The 21,391-nt window shown below is 41.2% G+C and overlaps 1 protein-coding gene across 3 annotated transcripts in view; it reads right to left on the reverse strand.

Moving 5' to 3' along the window:
* TSPAN12 (tetraspanin 12) overlaps positions 1–21,391 on the reverse strand; it is a 79,723-nt gene that overhangs the window by 10,229 nt on the left and 48,103 nt on the right. For all 3 annotated transcript variants that reach the window (XM_059711651.1, XM_059711649.1, XM_059711650.1), the window contains 3 exons: positions 16,629–16,703; positions 12,193–12,300; positions 7,974–8,117 (listed from right to left, as the gene is read on the reverse strand). In XM_059711651.1, the coding sequence (XP_059567634.1) occupies positions 7,974–8,117; positions 12,193–12,300; positions 16,629–16,703 (327 nt within the window). The remainder of the gene's footprint in view (positions 1–7,973; positions 8,118–12,192; positions 12,301–16,628; positions 16,704–21,391) is intronic.

Here is a 21,391-nt window from a genome sequence, read left to right on the forward strand (position 1 = left end):
TGGAAGGTGAGCAGAGGTGAGGAATGTAGAGCTTGACGCATGGGTTGTGTTCCTTCCCACTTCCTCCTTTCCCCACTGACTGGAACTGGAGAAAAACAGGAGCAACTTTGGAAGGGAGGTATTTAAAAAAGGCGAGGTGTCTCACCATCCTGGGCCCCTGCATGAACTTGTGCAGCAGAGCTGCCTGATAGATTGGGTCCGCTGAATGGTCTACGAGAGAGAAATAGACTCCCACCTTATTCAAGCTATTGTATTTTGAGTTAACTCTTTCCCTAATTGATACATACAAAGTCCGTATCTCTGGCTGAGTTCTGTCTTCTAAGCTTCATATTTCCTACTAGGAGTACATGGACAGGACCCTTAAAACCCAGCATTTCCAAAGTGGAGTAATCGAAGTCAACCTTCCCCTGACCCCCATCAAAAAATGGTTTCTACATCTATTCAGGCCCAAGTCAAAGTCAAGTGTCCTTGCAGTGTCCCTGTCACTCACTCCCCACAGCCAACTCATCACCTAGTCCTGTTCACCCTCCTTCTTTCATATCCTTCACTCTCATTCCCTCCTGTCCATCCTGAATGGCACAACGGGAATCTCAGCCTTTACAGTCACTCATATGAGTGACCTGCAACAGTTTCCTACAGACTCCTTTGCCTCAAGCAAGACCCAATTCGCACCTCAACCCATTCTCTGCCTCTACAACGATTTTTAAGCACAAATCTAAAATTGTTATACTTTGTGAGGTACTTCCTAGGTCAAACCTATTCTAATGGCTTTCACATCAGTAAATTCTAAAGGCAAAATCTACAAAGTCTCTACAAATAGAGCATGGGGGGGGGGGAGTGTTTGAATAGTGAATAGGTAACAAGAAACTCACAATTGAATTAAGTTGAGGAAGAGAATGAAAGGCAATAAGAATGCATTTGTAACCTGAAGCAAAGTTGGCAGGATAGTTCAAGGCCTGATTAGATCAAGCAAAGCCTAGAGATAAAAGGGATCCACCCTCCTGGCCCGAACTGGCCCTGCAAAGCTTTGAATGCTAAAGCAGATATCACCTGTCAGAGTCCAGCTGACCCCTGCCAGCAGTTGCTGAGGAGATAATGAAGTCAGCAGAGAGGCAGGAGGGAGTGTCTTTGACTCCAGATAAAAGAACCCTGGGAAGGAACTTCTTGGGGATATTCCACCTAAATCACCACTGGGCCGGCCGGAGAGCAGCCTACCTTTTACCATCCGGGCAGGAGCTTCTGTGTGTGTTTATCTGAGAATGGGGCTTCATTATGAGTAAGTCAGAATCCCAGGACTACTCTGCCCTCAGCATTCCTTTCATAATAATGCTTCCATTTTGCAAACATGCTCGCCTTCTTTATTTCGCAACCATTCGCAGACCTCTGTGGAACACGCATGCGTTATCAGGTATCCAGGGCTCTGCATAGTCCAGTGCCCATCTGTCCAGCCATGCCTGCATGGCCCTCCTCATGCCCGCAGTCCCGCTGTGCTGTGTTGTCTGCCTTCCAGCTCTCACTGCATCGCTGCCTCTTTGCTTGGAATGGCCTTTTCAGCCTCATGCCACCCAAATATTTGCTGCCTTTGGCAATGACTGCTTATCTTTTAAGATTGGAAGCCCAGCCCCAGCTGGTTTGGCTCAGGGGATAGAGCGTCGGCCTATGGACTTCAGGGTCCCAGGTTCGATACCGGTCAAGGGCACATGCCTGGGTTTCAGGCTCGATCCCCAGTTGGGGGCGTGCAGGAGGCAGCCAATCAATGATTCTCGCTCATCATTGATGTTTCTATCTCTCTCTCCCTCTCCCTTCTTCTCTGAAATCAATAAAAATATATTTTAAAAAGACTGGAAGCCCCATGAATTTCTACCTTCTGTATGTGCTCTCAGTGCTTATCTCACGCATACACACAATGATAATGAAGGACTGCCTATCCTATGCCAGGCTCCTTCTTGTGTCCCAATTCAAGATCATTCCTATCTCTTATTCTAACACTGATGTGAGACTCATTTCTATGCAGATTGGACTCACTTTAGGTTAGCCTCATTGGCCAGGACCTGGCCTGGGGCCTAAGCTGCTACCTCTGACTTTCTGCCTTGGACTTGTCTTTCAGCACCTACCCCCCTAACTGTTTGTTCCCAGTGTGGTAATTTACTTGGTTCTAAGAAGAATGCCACCAGTAACTTACGAGTAGGGTTACCTGGGAGAAAAAATGATCAATCCCCACTCCCACCATCTCCTTTTCATCCACAACACTGTCAAGTCTCTCCCTCTGGCTCCGAAGTGCTGAGGAAACTTCTTACATGTCTCAGATGTTGTGTGAGAAAAGGATAAAATAAAAGTTATTTCTATTAGGCAAAATAGACATACAGCTTGACTCACTTTACTCATTGGTCAAAGATGTTAGCAAAAGAAGAGTGTTAACAAAAAGTGCCAAGGGCTGAGATACTGCCCAGAACATTTTTTAAAAAAATGTATGTAGATTATAAAACAACAACCACTAGGTACAAAAGAGATGGGTAGGTATAAAACCTCAAAACTGCTCTCAACTCACGGAGCAGGTAACACATAACTGAGAGAATGAAAGCCTCTAATAGCCCACCCCACATGGTTCACCATGAGCTGTCCCACCTTCAATGTGGGGGAGCACCCCTCCATACTCATTCACTACCGTGAGCACTGAAGATCTGTACATCCTTGTCATCATCCAGGTTCTTTGTCCCACAAGCCAGAAAGATCACCTCTGCTCACATCTACACACCCTGCCCTCTCCAGCTTCCTGTCTGTGCATGTTTCCTGTTACACAGAGAAGAAATAAACAACCATCTAAAGAGGCAGAAAGGGTTTGGTTCCAATTATTTGTCACAAAAGAAATTATTAAGAGTATTTGAGCCTGGCTAGTGGGGCTCAGTGGTTGAGCATTGACCTATGAACCAGGAGGTCACGGTTCAATCCCTGGTCAAGGCACATGCAAGGGTTGCAGGCTCGATCCCCAGTAGGGGGTGTGCAGGAGGCAGCCAATCAAGGATTATCTCTCATCACTGATGTTTCTATCTCTCGCCCTCTCCCTTTCTCTCTCTCTCTCTAAAAATCAATTTTAAAAAACATATTTAAAAAGATATCCTCTTCAGCTGATATTTGCATGGCTGGACCCCTCTCATCAATTGGTCTCAGTTCAAATGTCACCTCCTAAGAGAGCCTAGATCCTACCTGTCCTATCTTAAGTAGTTCCTTCATCAATAAAGAAATTCTCAAGCACATGACCCTGTTTGGAATCTTCAAAGTGCTTAACACCACCTGAAATTATTTTTATTGCTTTTTTTCTTGTTAGTTGTTCATGTTCCTAACTAGAATATATGTTATACAAGAGGAGAGATTTCTGTCTGCAGCATTCTCCACTCTATCTTCAGCACCTGGATCCCACTCGGTAACCACAAAATATTTTGAATGAAAGAATGCAATGGAACCAAACGGATGGTCAGAGATATTTTCAATTGTGAATTTTAAATGTATACTTTTAGACATGTGTTTTACTCAATGCAGATATTTAAGGAGTTGTGTGCCAGACCGAACAATAACTCTGATGAAATTGTTCCTAAAATGTGCAACTATTGCTCTATTTCTGCTCTGTCATTTTTCACAGGTTTTAAATGTGACATAAAAATATTATTGGGTCAGGGACCAAGCAGGCCACCAGATGGTTGAGAATGATTTATTTCCTTGATTTCAGACCTCTGAACAGAAATCGCAGGAAGAAAGTCGGTTCTTATCTCTGAGCTTACAGAATATGAAAGATAAAAGCGACCTTGAAGTTCATCCAGTCCAGATTCACTCTTAATTTAAAAACCCATTCTAACACCAATGACCTTGACTTTAATATTTTTTTGCGATAAGACACTCACTATTTTAGAAGAGAACCTGTATCACAATTGGACAGATTTTGATGAACAAGCTCTTCCTTCCACTGACTTAAAAGTTCCTTCCTGTGACTCTGACCCTGGGAGCAACAATGGGTAAGTCCAGTTCCTGTTCTGACTGATGAACTTTGAAATACTTGAAGACATCTGAAATACCTCCCTTTAGTACTCACTACTTCAGAATAAACATTCCAAAGACCTCCAACTGTCCCTCTGTCAACTTGTTCTTCTTTCTAGATCCCTCATCTTCCAGGTGGATGATCCCTGGGCACTCTGCAATTAGGAAACATGCATTCCAGGGCAAAGTGGAATTAAGTCTTCTTTTTAATGATGGACTTAATTGTACTTGCGCCATAAAGCTACTCAGTGATTCACATTGGCAAGTCAACTATGCATATAATGATGCACTGTAACATTACCAATATCAACATCTGTTATTAATTAGAAGTGCAAAAGCAGATTACTCTGACATCGTGAACCTCCATCTCTGCTGGAATTCTGTCTAAAGAAATATCTCATAACTGACAATGCCAGCTTGCTACTGAAAATATGAAAAACATGAAAAACTTTTTGAATAATCTGGGCCATCAAATTTGCCCAGGCACAACAGTGTGGCTTCTTTCCAGCTTAAAATCCATGGAACAAGCAATTATCAACATCCTAAAAGTAAAGAATTCCATTATAAATATTACTAGTGGAGATCATTAAGATAAGCTAGTAAAATTGAATTGTATTTTTACAAGAAAATTTTATTAAATGTTAACTGCATGCTTTTCAACTAAATATAGTAAAACTGAAATAAAGACTTTGTGGGAACATCTGGAAAATTGATTCATGTTTTGCTATTCTCATGGTCAAAATATACACACACACACACACACACACACACACACACACACACACATACATACACATACAGTGGGGCCTTGACTTAGGAGTTTAATTCGTTCCGTGATGGAGCTTGTAACTCAAATTACTCGTATGTCAAAGCAAAAAGTGAACGAGTGAGACACGTGATGCTGGGCTGATATTGTGGTGTTCACTGTGACTTCGCTGCGCCAACTAGCAGTGGGGTATCTGAAGCTGGCTCATAACCCGAAGTTTAGCTCGCAACTCAAAGCAAAATATCGGCCGAGAGACGGCTCATATCTCGAAAAACTCGTTAGTTGTGATACTCGTAAGTCAAGGCCCCACTGTGTATGTATATGTGTGTGTGTATATATATATATATATATGCCTAAGCGACCATTAAGACCAAACGACCAGAATGACCAGTTGACTGGTCACTATGACGTGCACTGATGACCACCAAGGTGCAGATGCTCAATGCAGGAGCTGCCCCCTGGTGGTCAGTGCGCTCCCACAGCCAACCTCCTGCAACTGGCCAACCTCCCCCAGCCCCTCCCCCTGGCCGGCCAACCTCCCACAGTCCCTACCCCTGTCTCTGCCCCCTGCCAGCAGGCCCTGATCGGCCCAGCCCCAATTGGGACTGGGCGAGATGGCCCTGAACGACTCTGATCACAGGCCAGGCCTAGGGATCCCACCCATGCACGAATTCGTGCACCAGGCCTCTAGTATTAGTTATAATCATATTATCAGTATTAATCACTGAAGAAAGTATATATTACTATACATGGGGGTATAGTCCAATAATTTCCCATACTGACTTGCCACTCCTAAAAACGGACAAATGAATGAAGTTTACACAGGGTAAGTTCATAGGTTTCAGTTCACATGTTTACACTTGTACCTATACTGTAATCATCTGTGTGTGTGTTTTTAAATCTAGTGGTGTGGTCATGTGTTTGAATGTCCACATTTATGCCTGCGTTTAATATTATCTTAGAAATGTTCAGCACTGCTTCTGTTTTATGGAACAAGCAGGACTTTGTTGCACTTGTTAGCTCGCCATCCCTGCTACAGACACCAGCCAATATTCAGCTTTCACCCAGAGCACAAGATACAGCACAACCACCGAGGAACTCGGCGACACTGACCCAACAATTCTTTGTTCAATATACAAGACCTTGGATATTCTTTTTTATTCAAAGCCAAAATGTAATATGCTTCAAATGATAATATCCAAACACAATGCCTCTCAGTAGTATGAGGCATGACTAAAAGTATTTTGGTTATCTTTTAAAATAAACAACCTGAGTCATTCAGCTGTTTCAACAATTCTTGTTATGAGTTGAACTGTGTCCCCTCCGAATGATTATGCTGAGGTCCTAATCCCCACTAACTCAGATCGGATCTTACTTAGACATAGAGTTGTTGCAGGTGTGATCAGTTAAGATGAGGTCAGACGGGAGAAGAGTGAGTGACTAGCATCCTTCTAAAAAGGGAAATTTTGAGACGGACACAAACCAGAGGAACTCCGTGGGAAGGTGAAGGCAGAGAGCAGGCGAAGCTTCTGCAAGCCAAGGAGCGCCATGATGGCCAGCCAACCACAGAAGGTGAGGGAGAAGCATGGGACCGGTTCTTCCTCACACCCCTCAGAAGGAACCAACCCTGCCTCACCTCCACCTCAGATTTACAGCCCTCAGAACGGGGAGACAACAAGTACCTGCTGTTTAAGTAGCCTTAGGAAATTAATAAAATTGTGAATCTCTTTAAAAAACACTTGGCGCTCTTCCTTGTATGTGCCTGTGGAGCCCAAAGCACTTTACTTTGGGTATCCTTCAATGGGGCAGGGTCCTGTCCTCTGAGATGATTTTTTTAACAGCCCAAAGTTACTCACATCTAAGACACGGATGTAAAAGATCATTTGTATATAAGTATTCCAGGATCTTTTTCAAATATTGTTCCTTTACACTATAAATTGATGGAGCTGACTCCTGTGCATCTCTACAATTGACGTTGGCAGACTGGCTAAAAGATGTTTTGAACAATGTGAGTATTTCTAGGAAAAAATGCCTAACCTCCTAAGGTCATGATCTTGAAACACATAAAAAGGCATGTTTTATAAATCCTGATATGATTTTTTTTACAGTTTCAATCTTTATAGCATAGTGTGTATGTGTGTGTGTGTGTGTGTGTGTGTGTGTGTGTGTGTGTGTGTGTGGTATCATGAGTGTGTCTATTAAGCCAGAGGTTGGCAACAGTGCTTTGTGTACCCAGGTGCTTGCCCGGAGATGTATCTGGAAAATGATTCTGGCCCCTCAGCTGAGCAACTTCCCTTCCATTCTGAGCTTCCACTCTAGATGGAGGCTGCAGTAAAACTTTCGGGAAGGATGGAAATGCCTTCCATCTGCTTTGTCCACCACAGGAAGAGCTAACTCGGAGAGGCTGCTGAGCTAGCGCAGGAGAGGAGATGAAAATTGTATTTGATTTCATTTTCATTCAAGTGGCCACACGTAGCTCTTGGCTGCTGTACGGGATAGTGTAGTTCTAGATTTTAAGTGGAAGAAAAAATTCTGTGGCTAAAAACATTTGAAAATCGCCACTAAAAGTGAAGTGATAGGAAAACTTCTGCTAACAAGGAATAAGAGATTATTCAGATAAATTCTTCCAGAAAACACAAGTTTGCAAGTTTCTTGGGCAGAGGACAATTGATTTTAATTCCAGTGAGCATCTAACTCCATTCAAACAGCTAACTAAAACTCCCATCACTGTTCACTATCCAGCAGGGGGAAGGGAAGAGGAGAGTGGGGTTTTCCCCTACACATTTTAATCTACGTGGAGGTCCTATACCATATTCCGCTCAGGAACTCCAAAGTGTGTTTTCCTGACCTCCAGAGTCAGCTACACCCTCTGCCTGCATCTGTTTTCAAAGGACCCAGAGGAAGGGGCAAGAGAATTTGATTCTTAGACAACACATTTTAAAATCCAATTAATTCTAAAACCTAGACCTTCCCAATGCTCTTTGTTAACATGTGATCAGTGTTCAGATTTGTATATTAATTTTTACCTTTATCCTGTTTTTCCACATACCAGAGCAAAAATTTCAAGGGCCTTTATATTTGTACAGAAGAGGAAAGTTTCACTGGCATGTTGTGGGTCCTATACTTGTCATTATAAGAAAACTTTTCTCCTTGATAAGCTAAACACCTACGGCCTTACCTCTTGATACAGGTCGCTGAGATCTTCCTGGTGGGCCTGTTTGGAACATCCTGGGAATTCCCTAACGCAGCAGGAATCTGGGGGCCAGTCCATCTCTGTCATTTCCAGCCAGTCGGTGAAGTACACCACTCCGCAGCACTTGAACTGTAAAAGAATACTGGTCAGGCTCAGACACTACACAAATATTTTCTTTATTTATAGGAGGTTAAACAGCAGATTTCTTAAATTTTTGTAGCCAAAGAGAACATTATTCTTCATCACTTAATGATAGGTGTACATTCTCGGCGGATGACAGAATTGTCGTAAAGGAGTCCCCAATGGAACAATTCTGAGCACTAATGCCCATTAACACCTGAAAACAGACCAGGCAGGACTGAGTCCCCCTCCCCCTCTCCCACCCTTAGATCCTCCACAAGTGATCTTAGAGCAACAGAGTTCATATGCACAACTAACAAAACAAATACCTCAAATCTTATACTTATCATTAGGCAGACACTGAAGAGTAGCTAATCAATCTACATGTATATGCTTAAAAATTCAAATATTATATTAAAAGTTTCTGCCGAAACCGGTTTGGCTCAGTGGATAGAGCGTCGGCCTGCGGACTGAAAGGTCCCAGGTTCGATTCCGGTCAAGGGCATGTACCTGGGTTGCGAGCACATCCCCAGTGGGAGATGTGCAGGAGGCAGCAGATCGATGTTTCTCTCTCACCGATGTTTCTAACTCTCTATCTCTCTCCCTTCCTCTCTGTAAAAAATCAATAAAATATATTTTATAAAAAAAAAAGTTTCTGTAATCTCCAGAGAAATGTTTGTTGACCAAAGCTCCCCTCACAAAGATTACCAGACTTGGGTTCATTAACCCCAAAAAATCTCCAAAAGTGTTTGAGATGTAAACATAAGTTTGGCCAATAAATTTTTATCCATCCAAATAAGATTCTTGAAATAAATGATCATATTTTATCACATAAATCACAGAAGAAATGATATTCCTTTAGCTTAAATAAAGTTAGATTTAAGAAAAGTTATTGTTTCTTTTTCCTTTTCTTTTTGTCTCATTTCACCAAGGTTTTGCAAAAACTTTTTCTGGCCAAGGTTTAGATGCACTGCTTAAGGATGGATGTAGATTGGGTTCAGAATAATTAACTATGATAATGTTTTGCTCTTGGGTAGAGAGGGGGTTACTCTTCATAGAGTGAAAAACAAGCACTATGGGCAGTTTCTGAGAAGGACTCTGCCAAGAGTGACTGGCTCTGTAAATTATGTAGCCCAACAGATCCATCCGTGCCCAGGATTCACACTGTGCCATAAAATACCACAACCCACCATTTCACAGTTCAACTAAAATCCACTGTGAAGAATTCTGGACTTCTCAAGTAAAATGAAACAAGGAAAATCCTGAAAATGACTATATACTTTTTCATTTGTCTACATATATAATTTTTAAAAGCAAAAATCACCTTTAGAGTATTACAAATGATGAATTACTGAATGCTATGAGTCACACGAAAATTTTCCAAGAAACTTTAACATATTTTTAGTCATTTCCTTTTATAAACTTGGTCTCAAAGCCATGAATAATATATCAGAGGCATCACAGATTAAGTCAAACATCATGTGACATCACATATTTCAAGTCATTAAGACTCCATAAAAATCGTAGGTAGTCAAAAGACTTTACTTTCTAAAAATCATACACGACTTAACAAGAGTTCCAAGTCAGTCTTTTAAAAATTCTTGCACTAAGAGAGAACGCGCCTCCCTCATTTCCTAACGACATGTGTTTTTTCTGGTTGATGACAGAAGAATAGCTCTTGGCACATTCTAACCCCATCCACAATAGGGCAGCCCGTTCATCAGGCCTTGTCAGGAAATGAGGTGCTCCGCAGAAACTGCTTCTTCCAAATTACTTAAGCATATCGCCTTCGGTGCCAAACTTTTAAAATTTTAATGTCACTGAGATATTTTTCCTTTCTGCACAGTTGTTTTTCATCCTTAGCAGAAGATACTGAATTGAAACTTTTTCCTGAAAACTCCCTTAAGCAAACCCATTATGATGCCACGTATGACTGTGGTACATCTCCCTGTAGTTTTCCTGCCTCCTTCAGAACCACAGTGTGAGGCAGGGTCACTCTTGCCAACATTGTATCAAAGTCAAAAAAATTCCGTCACCATTTTATATATAAAGAAACTGAGGTTCGGATGGCCCAAGTAACTTGCCAAGGTCACAGGCTAACAGGTGGCAGAACCGATTAATTCCAAAGCCTATTCTCCAACCACTATGTTAAAATAAATAAACACATTTTTAAAAGGCAGGGGTGTTTTTTATAAGGTATTTAATAAGCATCACTGGGGTTTGAGAGTCCCCGAAGCTGAAGGACGTGCACAGAACAGCACTGAAAGAGGCAGGAAAACTGGGGCTGACAGGTCCCTCCTGGTTCTACTATTTATTTTGTTCAAAAGGAATGTTATGGGCTGAATTGTATGCCACCTGAAGTTCATGTTGAAGTTCTCATCTCCCAAACGTGACCATTTTTGAAGGCAGTGTCTTTGCAGAGGTAATTGAATTAAGGTCATCAGGTGGCCCCTAAACCCATATATATGCCTGATGTCCTTCTAAGGAGATGACATTTAAAGGCAAACACATACAGAGGGAGGCCCACATGAAGCCACTAGGAGACAGCCATCTGCAAGCCCAGGGCAGAGGCCTTGGAAGAAACCAACCACGCATGCGCTGATCGCAGACTCTGAGCCTCCAGAAATGTGAGACACCGCATTTCCGTTGTTTGAGCCCCCCAGCCTGTGGTACTTGGTTATAGCCACAGCCCTAGAAAACTAAGACAGGGGTGTTTTTTTTAATCTTTTAGGATACCCAGAGGTCTTCACCACCTCCTCTGGGGTGAAATAGGCCTATGATCCGGAGGAGGAAATTTAGCATGCAACAAATCTAAAATTTGCAATGGTCGTACATTCGCTATCTAAGTGGAACTCCTTTTCCTACCATTTAAGAAAAAGAAAAGTGCTTTGTTTTTTAACCTGGATTATCATGGTCTACATCACAAACCCAAAAAATAAAAAATAAAGAGCTCTGGACACCTTCTACCCAGGGCAGTCGCTGAACACAGCTTCCTATAAATTCCCTAAACGTTTTACTTATTTTCCTTACATGTTGTTTTTAGTACAAATGAACAGTAAACAAACAAAGTCAGGACGCATTTAAATAAACAGGAAATCTGTGTTACAATGATAATGTTCACCATCTCAACAGCTGGAACACAAAGAGCCAGATTTGGAGATTATCTTAGACTTGAACTTCTGCCCATATTCAAGCCAGAGTAACGGAGCAGAGAGCTGGCTATCTATCGTGGAAGACACTGGCCCTCAAGTCCTTTGTGGCCCAGCTCTAAATAAAATGAAAGGAAATGGATATACTTGGTCATCTGGAAATGTCACTCCCATCACAGGGAAACTGCTGGGAAGAGAAGCTTGATTTGAAGCGAGATCAATGATTAACTTCAAGTCACCAGACTTTAAACATCTAAATATAGTCCCCATGTGTGCAGATGCTTGCACGTAGTGCTATGTGGAAGTTAGGTAAGAAAAGCTAAAAGTCACTATACTTTGCAATGTTATTGTTAATAACCATAAGCTAAATAAGATCAAACTTATTTAATCTTCTCAAGAACTTGAGATATTTTATTATCCCCACTTTACATGAGAGATTGAAGCTTCAGAAAGTTAAGTAAATTATAGAAGCTCATGAAATAGTAAGCAGTAAAGCCAGAATTTTCTGACTAGGAAGCTCATGCCTTTAACAAAATATTGACTCCTAATTCTCAAGTGAGAATGATCATTTAAAATTTTAAATGATGTTTAAAATACAAATACCTCTAAAAGTAATGAAAAATGATCTATTCAAATACAATGTGGATATTTATTGACTCATGAAAAGGAAACTTCACAGTAGCTTAGTGAAAAGGCTTTTTAAAAAATTTGAAACTATAGAGAAGCATGTGAAATGCAGAGCAAATGGTATATGTAGGAAGGAAAGCAGAGCCTGGCTTTTCTTAAGGTATTTCTCAATAAAGAATCACACCAATCATAACTAAATCACAGGCTTAACTTTTCAGAGAAAGTGACCAAGGCCAAAGCTTTGAACATTTGTTTTGAAAGCATGCCATTTAATCTATACCCTTTACCTCAGAAATGGTAGCACTTACCTCTCTCTGAAAAAAATTCCAAGCGTGAGTAAGCCAGCGGTATCTAGGTAAGCCATAATTTGTCATTCTGGCTTTCAAAGTGACCATGTCTGACCACTGTACTGGAAGCTGAAGATAAAAAACAAAATATCAACAACTGTAACACAGCAACACACACTCAGACACACATACACTCACAGATTCACAAACTCAGTCACTCATAGTTTCATACACATATTCACACATACCTGGAATGTACTGTAATTGACCAGTACTTTATATTTGTTGTAGCCTATGTTAACTCAGAGCTACTAAATACTTACTGAACTATCTCTGTGTGTAGGTTTTTGTACTAAATGTAGAGGTATCCTATATAATAAAGGCCTAATATGCTAAGTGTCTGGTTGTCCAGTTGGCCGTTCAACCAATCAAAGCATACTAGTAGTATGCTAATGATATGCTAAGGCCACTCAACTGCTCGCTATGACGTGCACTGACCACCAGGGGGCAGATGCTCTAACTGGTAGGTTAGCTTCCTGCTGGGATCCGGCCCATTGGGACAGAGCAAGATGGGCCAGACACACCCTGTAGCCCTCCCGCAGTCCCTCCCTGGCTGGCCAACCTCCCACGTCCCTCCCCAGCCCTGATCGTGCACCAGTGGGGTCCCTCAGCCTGACCTGCACCTTCTCACAATCCGGGACCCCTCGGGGGATGTTGGAGAGCCAGTTTCAGCCCTATCCTGCAGGCCAGGCTGAGGGACTCCACTGGTGCACAAATTTGTGCACCGGGCCTCTAGTGTCATATAAAGCAAAGTAATGCAAAATCAGTTAATGCCAATATTGAGCTCAAGGAGATGACGAGACAAGTACACGGTGTGTTCTACAGACACACCTGAAGAGCTCCTCACAACAAACCATCCCTGCAGAGCAATGCCTTTTCATTTCACTTCAGAAAATTGCTGTTTTTGAAGAGACTCCAGATTATGACATTAACATAAAGGAGGAAGAATCAAGAAGAAAAAGAGATCAACTCAAGCCTCACTCTGGGATAAGTTTGTGAACCCCTTTTCAAAATTTGGATTTCAGAGGCATGCTGGCATTCTAGAAAGATCAGTTCCCAAATCGAAGCGTTGTCTGTGCTTCTGTTCTCAAGTCGCCTAGCACCGTGTCCCTTGACAGAATGTTTAATCGTGCCAGAGCTTCCGGTACACAACACAACACCTGACCAGAAATCTAGTCAGCGCAACAGTCTGTTACCAACTGTGCCCCGGGCGGAAATGAGGCATACAAATCCCAGTCTCATGGCATGTGCAGTACTAAGGTAGCTCTCGGGAGCTGGACAGACATCCGCATCTGACCTATGGTGTCATGCAGACCAGGCTTAGACAAGCAAGCTTGACACTGACTCAAGAATTGGATCATTTGGAAATCTTATGTAGAAAAGAATGATATCAATAGGGGTGGTTTAAAATTCCTGACCACAGACATTCTTCATTTTCCCCCCTTTGTTAATTGTCTTTGTGATTACTTGGAAATGCACAGTGCGAAAGAAAACACCCAACACGTGGGCACACAACACTGTTCCCACACAACGGGCTCAGTGTCCATGGGGTTTCAGCAAAGCTCAAGCTACTCACTATAAATTATTATTGTCTCCTATCCTTTTGAGCATAAAATACCTGAAAGTGAAATGAATTCTCCAGAAATGTATCTGACATAATACCATTGACAGGTTTGTTGTGTTTTGTTTGTGTGTGTTTTTTGAGAGAAGAAATAGTGGATAAGAGGTGACAATGTATGGAAAAAGAATGGAGAAACAGACCGTCTGATGTCAAATCTGTTGGTTTGGTGATTAGGACAGTCTTAATTTTAATATTAATTTCCAAAATAAAAACAAGTTGTTTCTCCCTTTTGGCCACAGTCAGTCTTCAGACCAAACGTGTCAAGAAACAGAGAGGATCACCGAGGTTCTGGAATAAATGTGATCTAGTCCTTAAGGAAAACACTCATTTGCTGGCTCCTTGCATGGAGCAGCTAAGAGCACAAAGCCGTCTACGCACAGGCTGGGCTCTGCGTGATTGGGCAGCTAGTAAACTGTAAGGGCACTTTTCACGCACACTGCTGTTAGTGAAAAAACAAGTTAAAAATATGTTAAAGTTGTTTACTTTTAAACAGGCCTTGCTCTATCCTGGTGAAGGATAGATCAATGGGGAAGATTACCATAAGCAAAACCGTGAGGTACGCCATCAACTGAGATATCAGTCTACTCTACACCAACCTAGTACCACTGTGATACTTAAAATTTACTTGCAGATGGCCCTTTAACAGAATAGAAGACAGTATCTACACAGTAAGGATAAATTCCTTTCAATGAACTCAAGTTTCTTAGAATTATGTTAGAATCAAAATATTTCCAGGCTAATACATTAAACTAATTCATTTCAAACTGTTTTAACGTAGGAGATTTACCAACATTAGTATGACATAAACACCGTAGAAACCATTTTTTACAGAAAGTAAACTGATCTCTAAAAACCCTTTAATTATCCAAAAGAACACAATCAAAAGCTGAGTTGAGGGCATCAATAATTAATTATGCAATTTTCTATATTTTGCTTGAATGTCAAAGAGACACATGCATTTATTAAAAACTGAAAAAAATTAAGAGACCATCTCTTTATCAAAGAAACACAGAAACTGAACCCCTGCAAACAACTAATTTTTCACCCCTCCTACATATGCAAAGTTTCTAGGGGAAGAAGTGAAAATGTGATTCTCAAAGATAGCACGAGTATTCCTATTTAATAGATTTCGTTTTCAGAAAGTTAGGTTTACATTAAATTACTTAGAACCCGCCCAACTTTCCAATTTTTTTATAGAGAAATAAATAATTATAAATCCTCTCTCCTTGCTGAGAGTTGTCACACACTGGGGACGCTTCAGAGGGCTTTCCAGAGGGGTTCAGGTAGAGGCAGTGTCAAAACATCATTTACATGTAAATTGGAGTATGCAGAGAACCCACTAGTCTGCAATTACCACTTAGTAATCAAAACAGTGTCACAGCAGATTCAGCATAAAATCTTTAATAACTGCATCAGTACCATAAGCAACTTCCATTTTCTCACACAGCTGCCGAAATGCCGCTCTGAAACAAATACAGAATGATGAGCCTCTCTGCTTAAGAACGCTTACATTTTGCCCTGGCCGGTTTTGCTCAGTGGATAGTGTCGGCCTGCGGACTGAGGGGTCCCGGGTTCAATTCTGGCCAAGGGCATGTGCCCGGGTTGTGGGCTCAATCCCCGGTGGGAGGCATGCAGGAGGTGGCCGATCGATGATTCTCTCTCATCATTAATGTTTCTATCTTTCTCTCCCTCTCCCTTCCTCTCTGAAATCAATAAAGAAATATATTTTTTAAAAAAAGAGAACTCTTACATTTTAAAGAGTCGAAGACTCAGCTGGGGAACCTGTCACAAATGCGCATGCCCAGTCCTCTGTCCCTTCTCCCTCTGCTTTCCCCTCTATTCTGATTTAGCAGACCTGGCCTCGAGCCCTAGAATGCGTATTGATTGTTGAGAATCACCCTGGGCGACTCCTGCTAGACAGTCCAAGGACGACATGTGGAAAAGCATCATCTTACTGGAATTACCCTGACACTTACAGTGGGGAAATCTGGCTCGCCATCATGAAAACAGCCAGCGATCACTGGCATGCAGAGGTGTAAACCCACCAACGTCCAGAATAAAGTGAACAAACATTAACTAAGTAATAATGGGCTACGTGAGCAGGAGTGAAGTGCACATGGTAAATCAAACATGACTGCTAACATCTGAGGAACTTATTCGCATCCATTCTAACATAACTATAAACGTTGGTCCCGTGGTTTCAATTGCAAAAGTAAAAGAGGGAAAAACTGAAGAGCTGTTTCCATGTAGCCAAGTGTCCAACTGTGAGAGTGTTTCCAGGCTGGAGGAAACACACCGCAACTCTTCAAATGCGCTTCTTGAAGTGGACGATGGCTCAGCGTGGGGCCAACAGGGGATGCATGCCTCCCAGTGATGGATGGACAGCTTTTTATAAGGCTTTCGGAAGATTGTCACGCTTTCTTAAATCTTGTTGCAAATAAGAATCTTCCCAAACTGCATACTCAAAAGTTGGTAAAACTACTTTAAAACATATATTATTTTAAGCCTATTATATCCATGTTTAAGCAATCCATGGAATTAAAAACACGTATCATAGTACACCAAATGAAATATTACAAATTAGGGTTTGGAACTACGCTTCAGACACAGAAAAGGCAGTGTTACTTTTCAGAAGTACTGGGACTGCATGTTATCATATACGTAGTATAAATATTCAAGTCACTAGTCATGTGCCTAAGTTACTCCAAAGGCTCTGCTCTCTAAGGCTGACCTGGATAAAGTTTCAGGTTGTGATTGTATCCCATTTTGAACTCACCATAATTTCCTGCTCGTATGTCCAAACACCACAAGCCAGTTCTACACAGAAAATGACAAGTAAACTTCCAAAGTACTGTAGAAAAACAGAAAATGAATGCTGTTAGAGTAGAATCAAAGTAAAATATGGTCATCTGAGACGCGCTAAATATTACTGTGCTGTTTATCCGATGAAAGAAAAGAGGCACACATCTGGGAAGCTCCCTGGAGAACAGATGGGGAAAATTTCAGCAACTTAGAGACATCTGCAGACAGCACTTAATACCCACCTAGTGCTCTATGTATCAAATACTTTCATAATTTTTTTTTGGTTAATCCTCACCCAAGGATATTTTTCCATTGATTTCTAGAGAGAGTGGAAGGGAGCAGCGGAGACAGAGAGAGAGGAACATGGATGTGAAAGAGACACATCTATTGGTTGCCTCCCGCATGCGCCCTGACCAGGGCCGGGGATCGAGCCTGCAACCAAGGTGCATGCCCCTGACCAGAATCCAACCCAGGATCCTTCAGTCCACAGGCCAATGCTCTATCCATTGAGCCAAACTAGCTAGGGCTCAAATACTTTCATAATTAATTCATTCAAAAACCTTGTGAAATGGATAGGTCTATCTCATTTTACAAATGAGAAAATTAATGCAAAAAGTAGACAACGCGAGTTGCTCAAGAATGTGCATAGTAAATTTTGGAGACGTTGCCAGCCATGTTCTCTATGGTATAACTTGTCACCTCTCCGGTTGTGCAGATAACTTTACAGAAGTAAGTAGTAGAAGTGTGAGAAAGAATGGGTTCTCTGAAGGTTCTCTGCACTAACTGCAGCAGAAAGAAAACAGCGCCACTGTTCTCGAATCTTCCACTCTGCTTCTGGTGCGGGGTCAGAATGGGGGTACCAGGTTGTGATGATTATTGATTATTTCCTGTCACTGGAGTGACAGCTCCCTTAAGGACCAGAGCTTTATTGTGTCCCTCATCACAACACAGGTGTTCAATAGAAGCATAAATGAAAACAGAGCAGATGGCTACGGTGGCCAGGGACCGGGAGCTCCCTGCGGCTGGGTGATCGGAGAGGCCTCTTCATGCAGGGAATCTTTAAGGTGGATCCGTGATGGCAAGGAGAAGGTGATACTGTGAAAGTGTGTGGAAAAGCAACCAGGTAGAGGCAATATCAAAAGCAAGGCCACCTTACAGGGTGAGCTAGTCAATTAAGAACTCAGAGGTACCTGGAGCACAGAGGGGATGGGAGAGGTACAGGGCACAGATTTACTTGACCTTACAACAAATTAAATCTAAAATGTAATTCAAAGAAAATATTTTTTTTTTTGGTAAATGATGCTGCAGCTTCATGGTCAGCGGTCTCTGCTTCATTGCCACTGCATTCGTCTCAAACACCCCATCTTCTAATTCCAAGGGAAACTTTTACTATAGCATACGCAGATCAACTGCATTTATTCTTACATTTTCTTGTTTCTTTGTTTGTTTGATTAGAGAGAGAGGAAGGGGGAGGGAGAGAGAAAAACATTAGCCTGTTGTTCTACTTATTTATGCATTCATTGGTTGACTCTTGCCTGAGTGAGCCCTGACCGGGGATTGAATGAACCTGCAACCTTGGCGTATCAAGATGGCGCTCTAACCAACTGAGCTACTCAGCTAGGGCTGCATTTTCTTTCTCAGTGAGCTCTGAGTCCTAGATAAAGGCATCCTCATGTTGGTTTTTGCGCAAAGAATCACTCTGCCATTAATTAGTTTAAGGGCTGGATCTAATTGAGGCATCTGTTAGGCACGGTACTAATCCATCGTTTCAATAAAACAAAACTAACCAAGAATTAAGCAAGAACTCTGCTCAGCTTTGTTATGGTTGGAAGAGTACTTCTGTGTCATATTTCACTACAACCATCTGCTGTCCTCAGCAGTATTGGGAACATGTATACACATCTCTGGTAACAGTGTCAGCACGTGTCTCTCGTGTTTCTTACTTTCCCAGCACGCGTGGTTTCATGAGATGATCTGTACCAACCTAGTTTGAAGATCTAGTCTCTTCTTTCTTCTCCTTAATGCTATCTTTCTAGAATGGTGTAAAGAGCTCTGAATTCAGAATCAACAGACTAAAGTTCAAATACAGCTCTGAAACATTCTGTGACCTTCTGGCAAAATCATTATACTGCTCTGGCATCAGTTTGTTCGTCTGTATAGTGAAATTAAAAATAAAGCTTTTTTTTTACTGCTATCAAGGTTGATTTGATAAATGGGAAAGTGCTTTGAAAAAATGTAATCCTCAACCAAGGATATTTTTCCATTGATTTTATTTTTTAAAGAGAGCGTGGAAGAGAAAGGAAAAGACAGAGAGAAATATCACTCGATTGATTGCCTCCTGCATGAGCCCTAACCAGGACCTGGGCCAGGGAGGAGCCTGCAACCAAGGTATGTGTCCTTGACCAGAATCGAATCTGGGACCCTTCGGTCTGTGGGCTGACGCTCTATCAAACCCACTAGGGCTGAAAACTTTTAAATTTCAAAGTTGTGAAGTATTATTTCAACACTATTCTGAACTAGTTTGTGAAACACAATCCAATATTGACTTGTCCATTTCTCCCTGACATAGCCTTAATTTCCAGCAGTGTGCCCCAGTTTCTTCCTCATCATTATTTCCCAGTATTTCATCTCCTGTTCTTTACCATTTTACTTTATTCCATCTTCCATGTATCAGGGTTTCTCTGTCGGCTGCACATCAATCCTCAGAGGCTTCAGCGTTTAAGCCAGCTGGCTGCCTCCCCCACAAGTCTCAGCGCTCGCTGATCTGCCAGACCACCAGTTCTGACTGGCAGAGAGCCTATCCTTAAACATCATTTCATCCCCAGCGTCTAACAGTAGCTGTCACACCGCAGGTATTCAATACATGTCAGTGGAAATAATGGTCAGCTCACCAACTGAAAAAAATGTTTTTTCAGATTTCCTTGAGTTTCTCTAAAGAGAGTTTCTGGTTAACATTTGACTCCCCTTGACTTCTGCTTACACACTTCTATTTTAAATATTGCCTCTGTTTTATTATGTGTCTTTCATGTGGATTATACTATGATAAATTAGTATGCCTTTAAGCATTTAAGACAATTTACAAGGCTAAAGAAAAGAAACAATATACAGATTCTCCCCATATTTCCTGGGTTACTATTATCTAAACATTTTAAACAAATGAAGACTGGGAAAGTGTGTGCTGAGACAAGGAAATGAGAATGCAATTATTTGCATGATAAACTATTTTATTTGCTTTAAATATTATTCAATACAGAGTTCCTTAAAATAGCTAAGTTCTCCTACTGTAATTAAAGTAAAATTTGTGTTATACAAAGAAGTTTTATTCCTAAACATAATGTTCATTAAAAAAAAAAAATGTAGAAAACAGCCACACAAAAAAAGAAATGGCTACAAACAAGTACCTTTCAATAATAACTTTAAACGTAAACGGACTAAATGCTCCAAACAAAAGACATCGAGTGGCTGAATGGATAAAAAAACATGACCCATACATCTGCTGTCTACAAGAAACCCACCTCATTAGAAGGGACTCACACAGACTGAAAGTGAAAGGATGGAAAAATATCTTTCAGGCAAATGGAAAGGAAAAGAAAGCTGGGGTAGCAATACTTATATCGGACAAAATAGACCTCAAAGTGAAGGCCATAACAAGAGATAAGGAAAGCCACTTCATAATACTAAAGGGATCAATACAACAAGAAGATATAACCCTGGTAAACATATATGCACCCAATGCAGGAGCACCCAAATTCATTAAAAAACTCCTGGAAGATATCAAAGGAGAGATCGACAACAATACAATCATAGTAGGAGACTTTAATACACCACTGACAGCACTGGATAAGCCCTCTAAACAAACAATCAGCAAAGGTACAGCAATCCTAAATGACTCACTAAATCAGATGGACTTAATAGACATCTTCAGAACACTTCACCCCAAAGCCAGGGAATATACATTCTACTCAAATGCTCATAAGACATATTCAAAAATAGACCATATATTGGGTCACAAGCAAAGTATCTCCAAATTCAAGAAGATTGAAATCATAAAAAGCGTCTTCGCAGACCACGATGGCATAATTGTAGAAATAAACTACAATAAAAACAACCCAAAATACTCAAACACCTGGAAGCTGAATAGCATGCTATTAAATATTGATTGGGTTACCAATGAGATCAAAGAAGAAATTAAAAACATCCTGGAAACTAATGACAATGAAAACACAACAATCCAAAACCTATGGGACACAATGAAAGCAGTCCTGAGAGGGAAGTTTATAGCTCTACAGGCCTACCTCAAAAAACAAGAAAAAATGGTAGTAAATCATCTAACTCTACAACTCAAAGAATTAGAAAGAGAGCAACAAGAAAACCCCAGAGTGAGCAGAAGGAAGGAGATAATAAAGATTAGAGCAGAAATAAATGACATAGAGACCAAAAAAACAATACAGAAAATCAATGAAACCAAGAGCTGGTTCTTTGAAAGGATAAACAAGATTGACAAACCTCTAGCCAGACTCACCAAGCAGCAGAGAGAGAGGACCCAAATAAATAAAATCAGAAACGATAGAGGCGAAATAACAACAGACCCCACAGAAATACAAATGATTGTTAAAAAATACTATGGACAGCTCTACTCCAACAAACTAGACAACCTGGAGGAAATGGACAAATTCCTAAAAAAATACAACATTCCAAAACTCAATCAGGAAGAATCTAAAAATCTCAACAGGCCAA

The sequence above is a fragment of the Myotis daubentonii genome, chromosome 10, assembly GCF_963259705.1.
Source record: "Myotis daubentonii chromosome 10, mMyoDau2.1, whole genome shotgun sequence".
NCBI classification, from domain to species: domain Eukaryota; kingdom Metazoa; phylum Chordata; class Mammalia; order Chiroptera; family Vespertilionidae; genus Myotis; species Myotis daubentonii.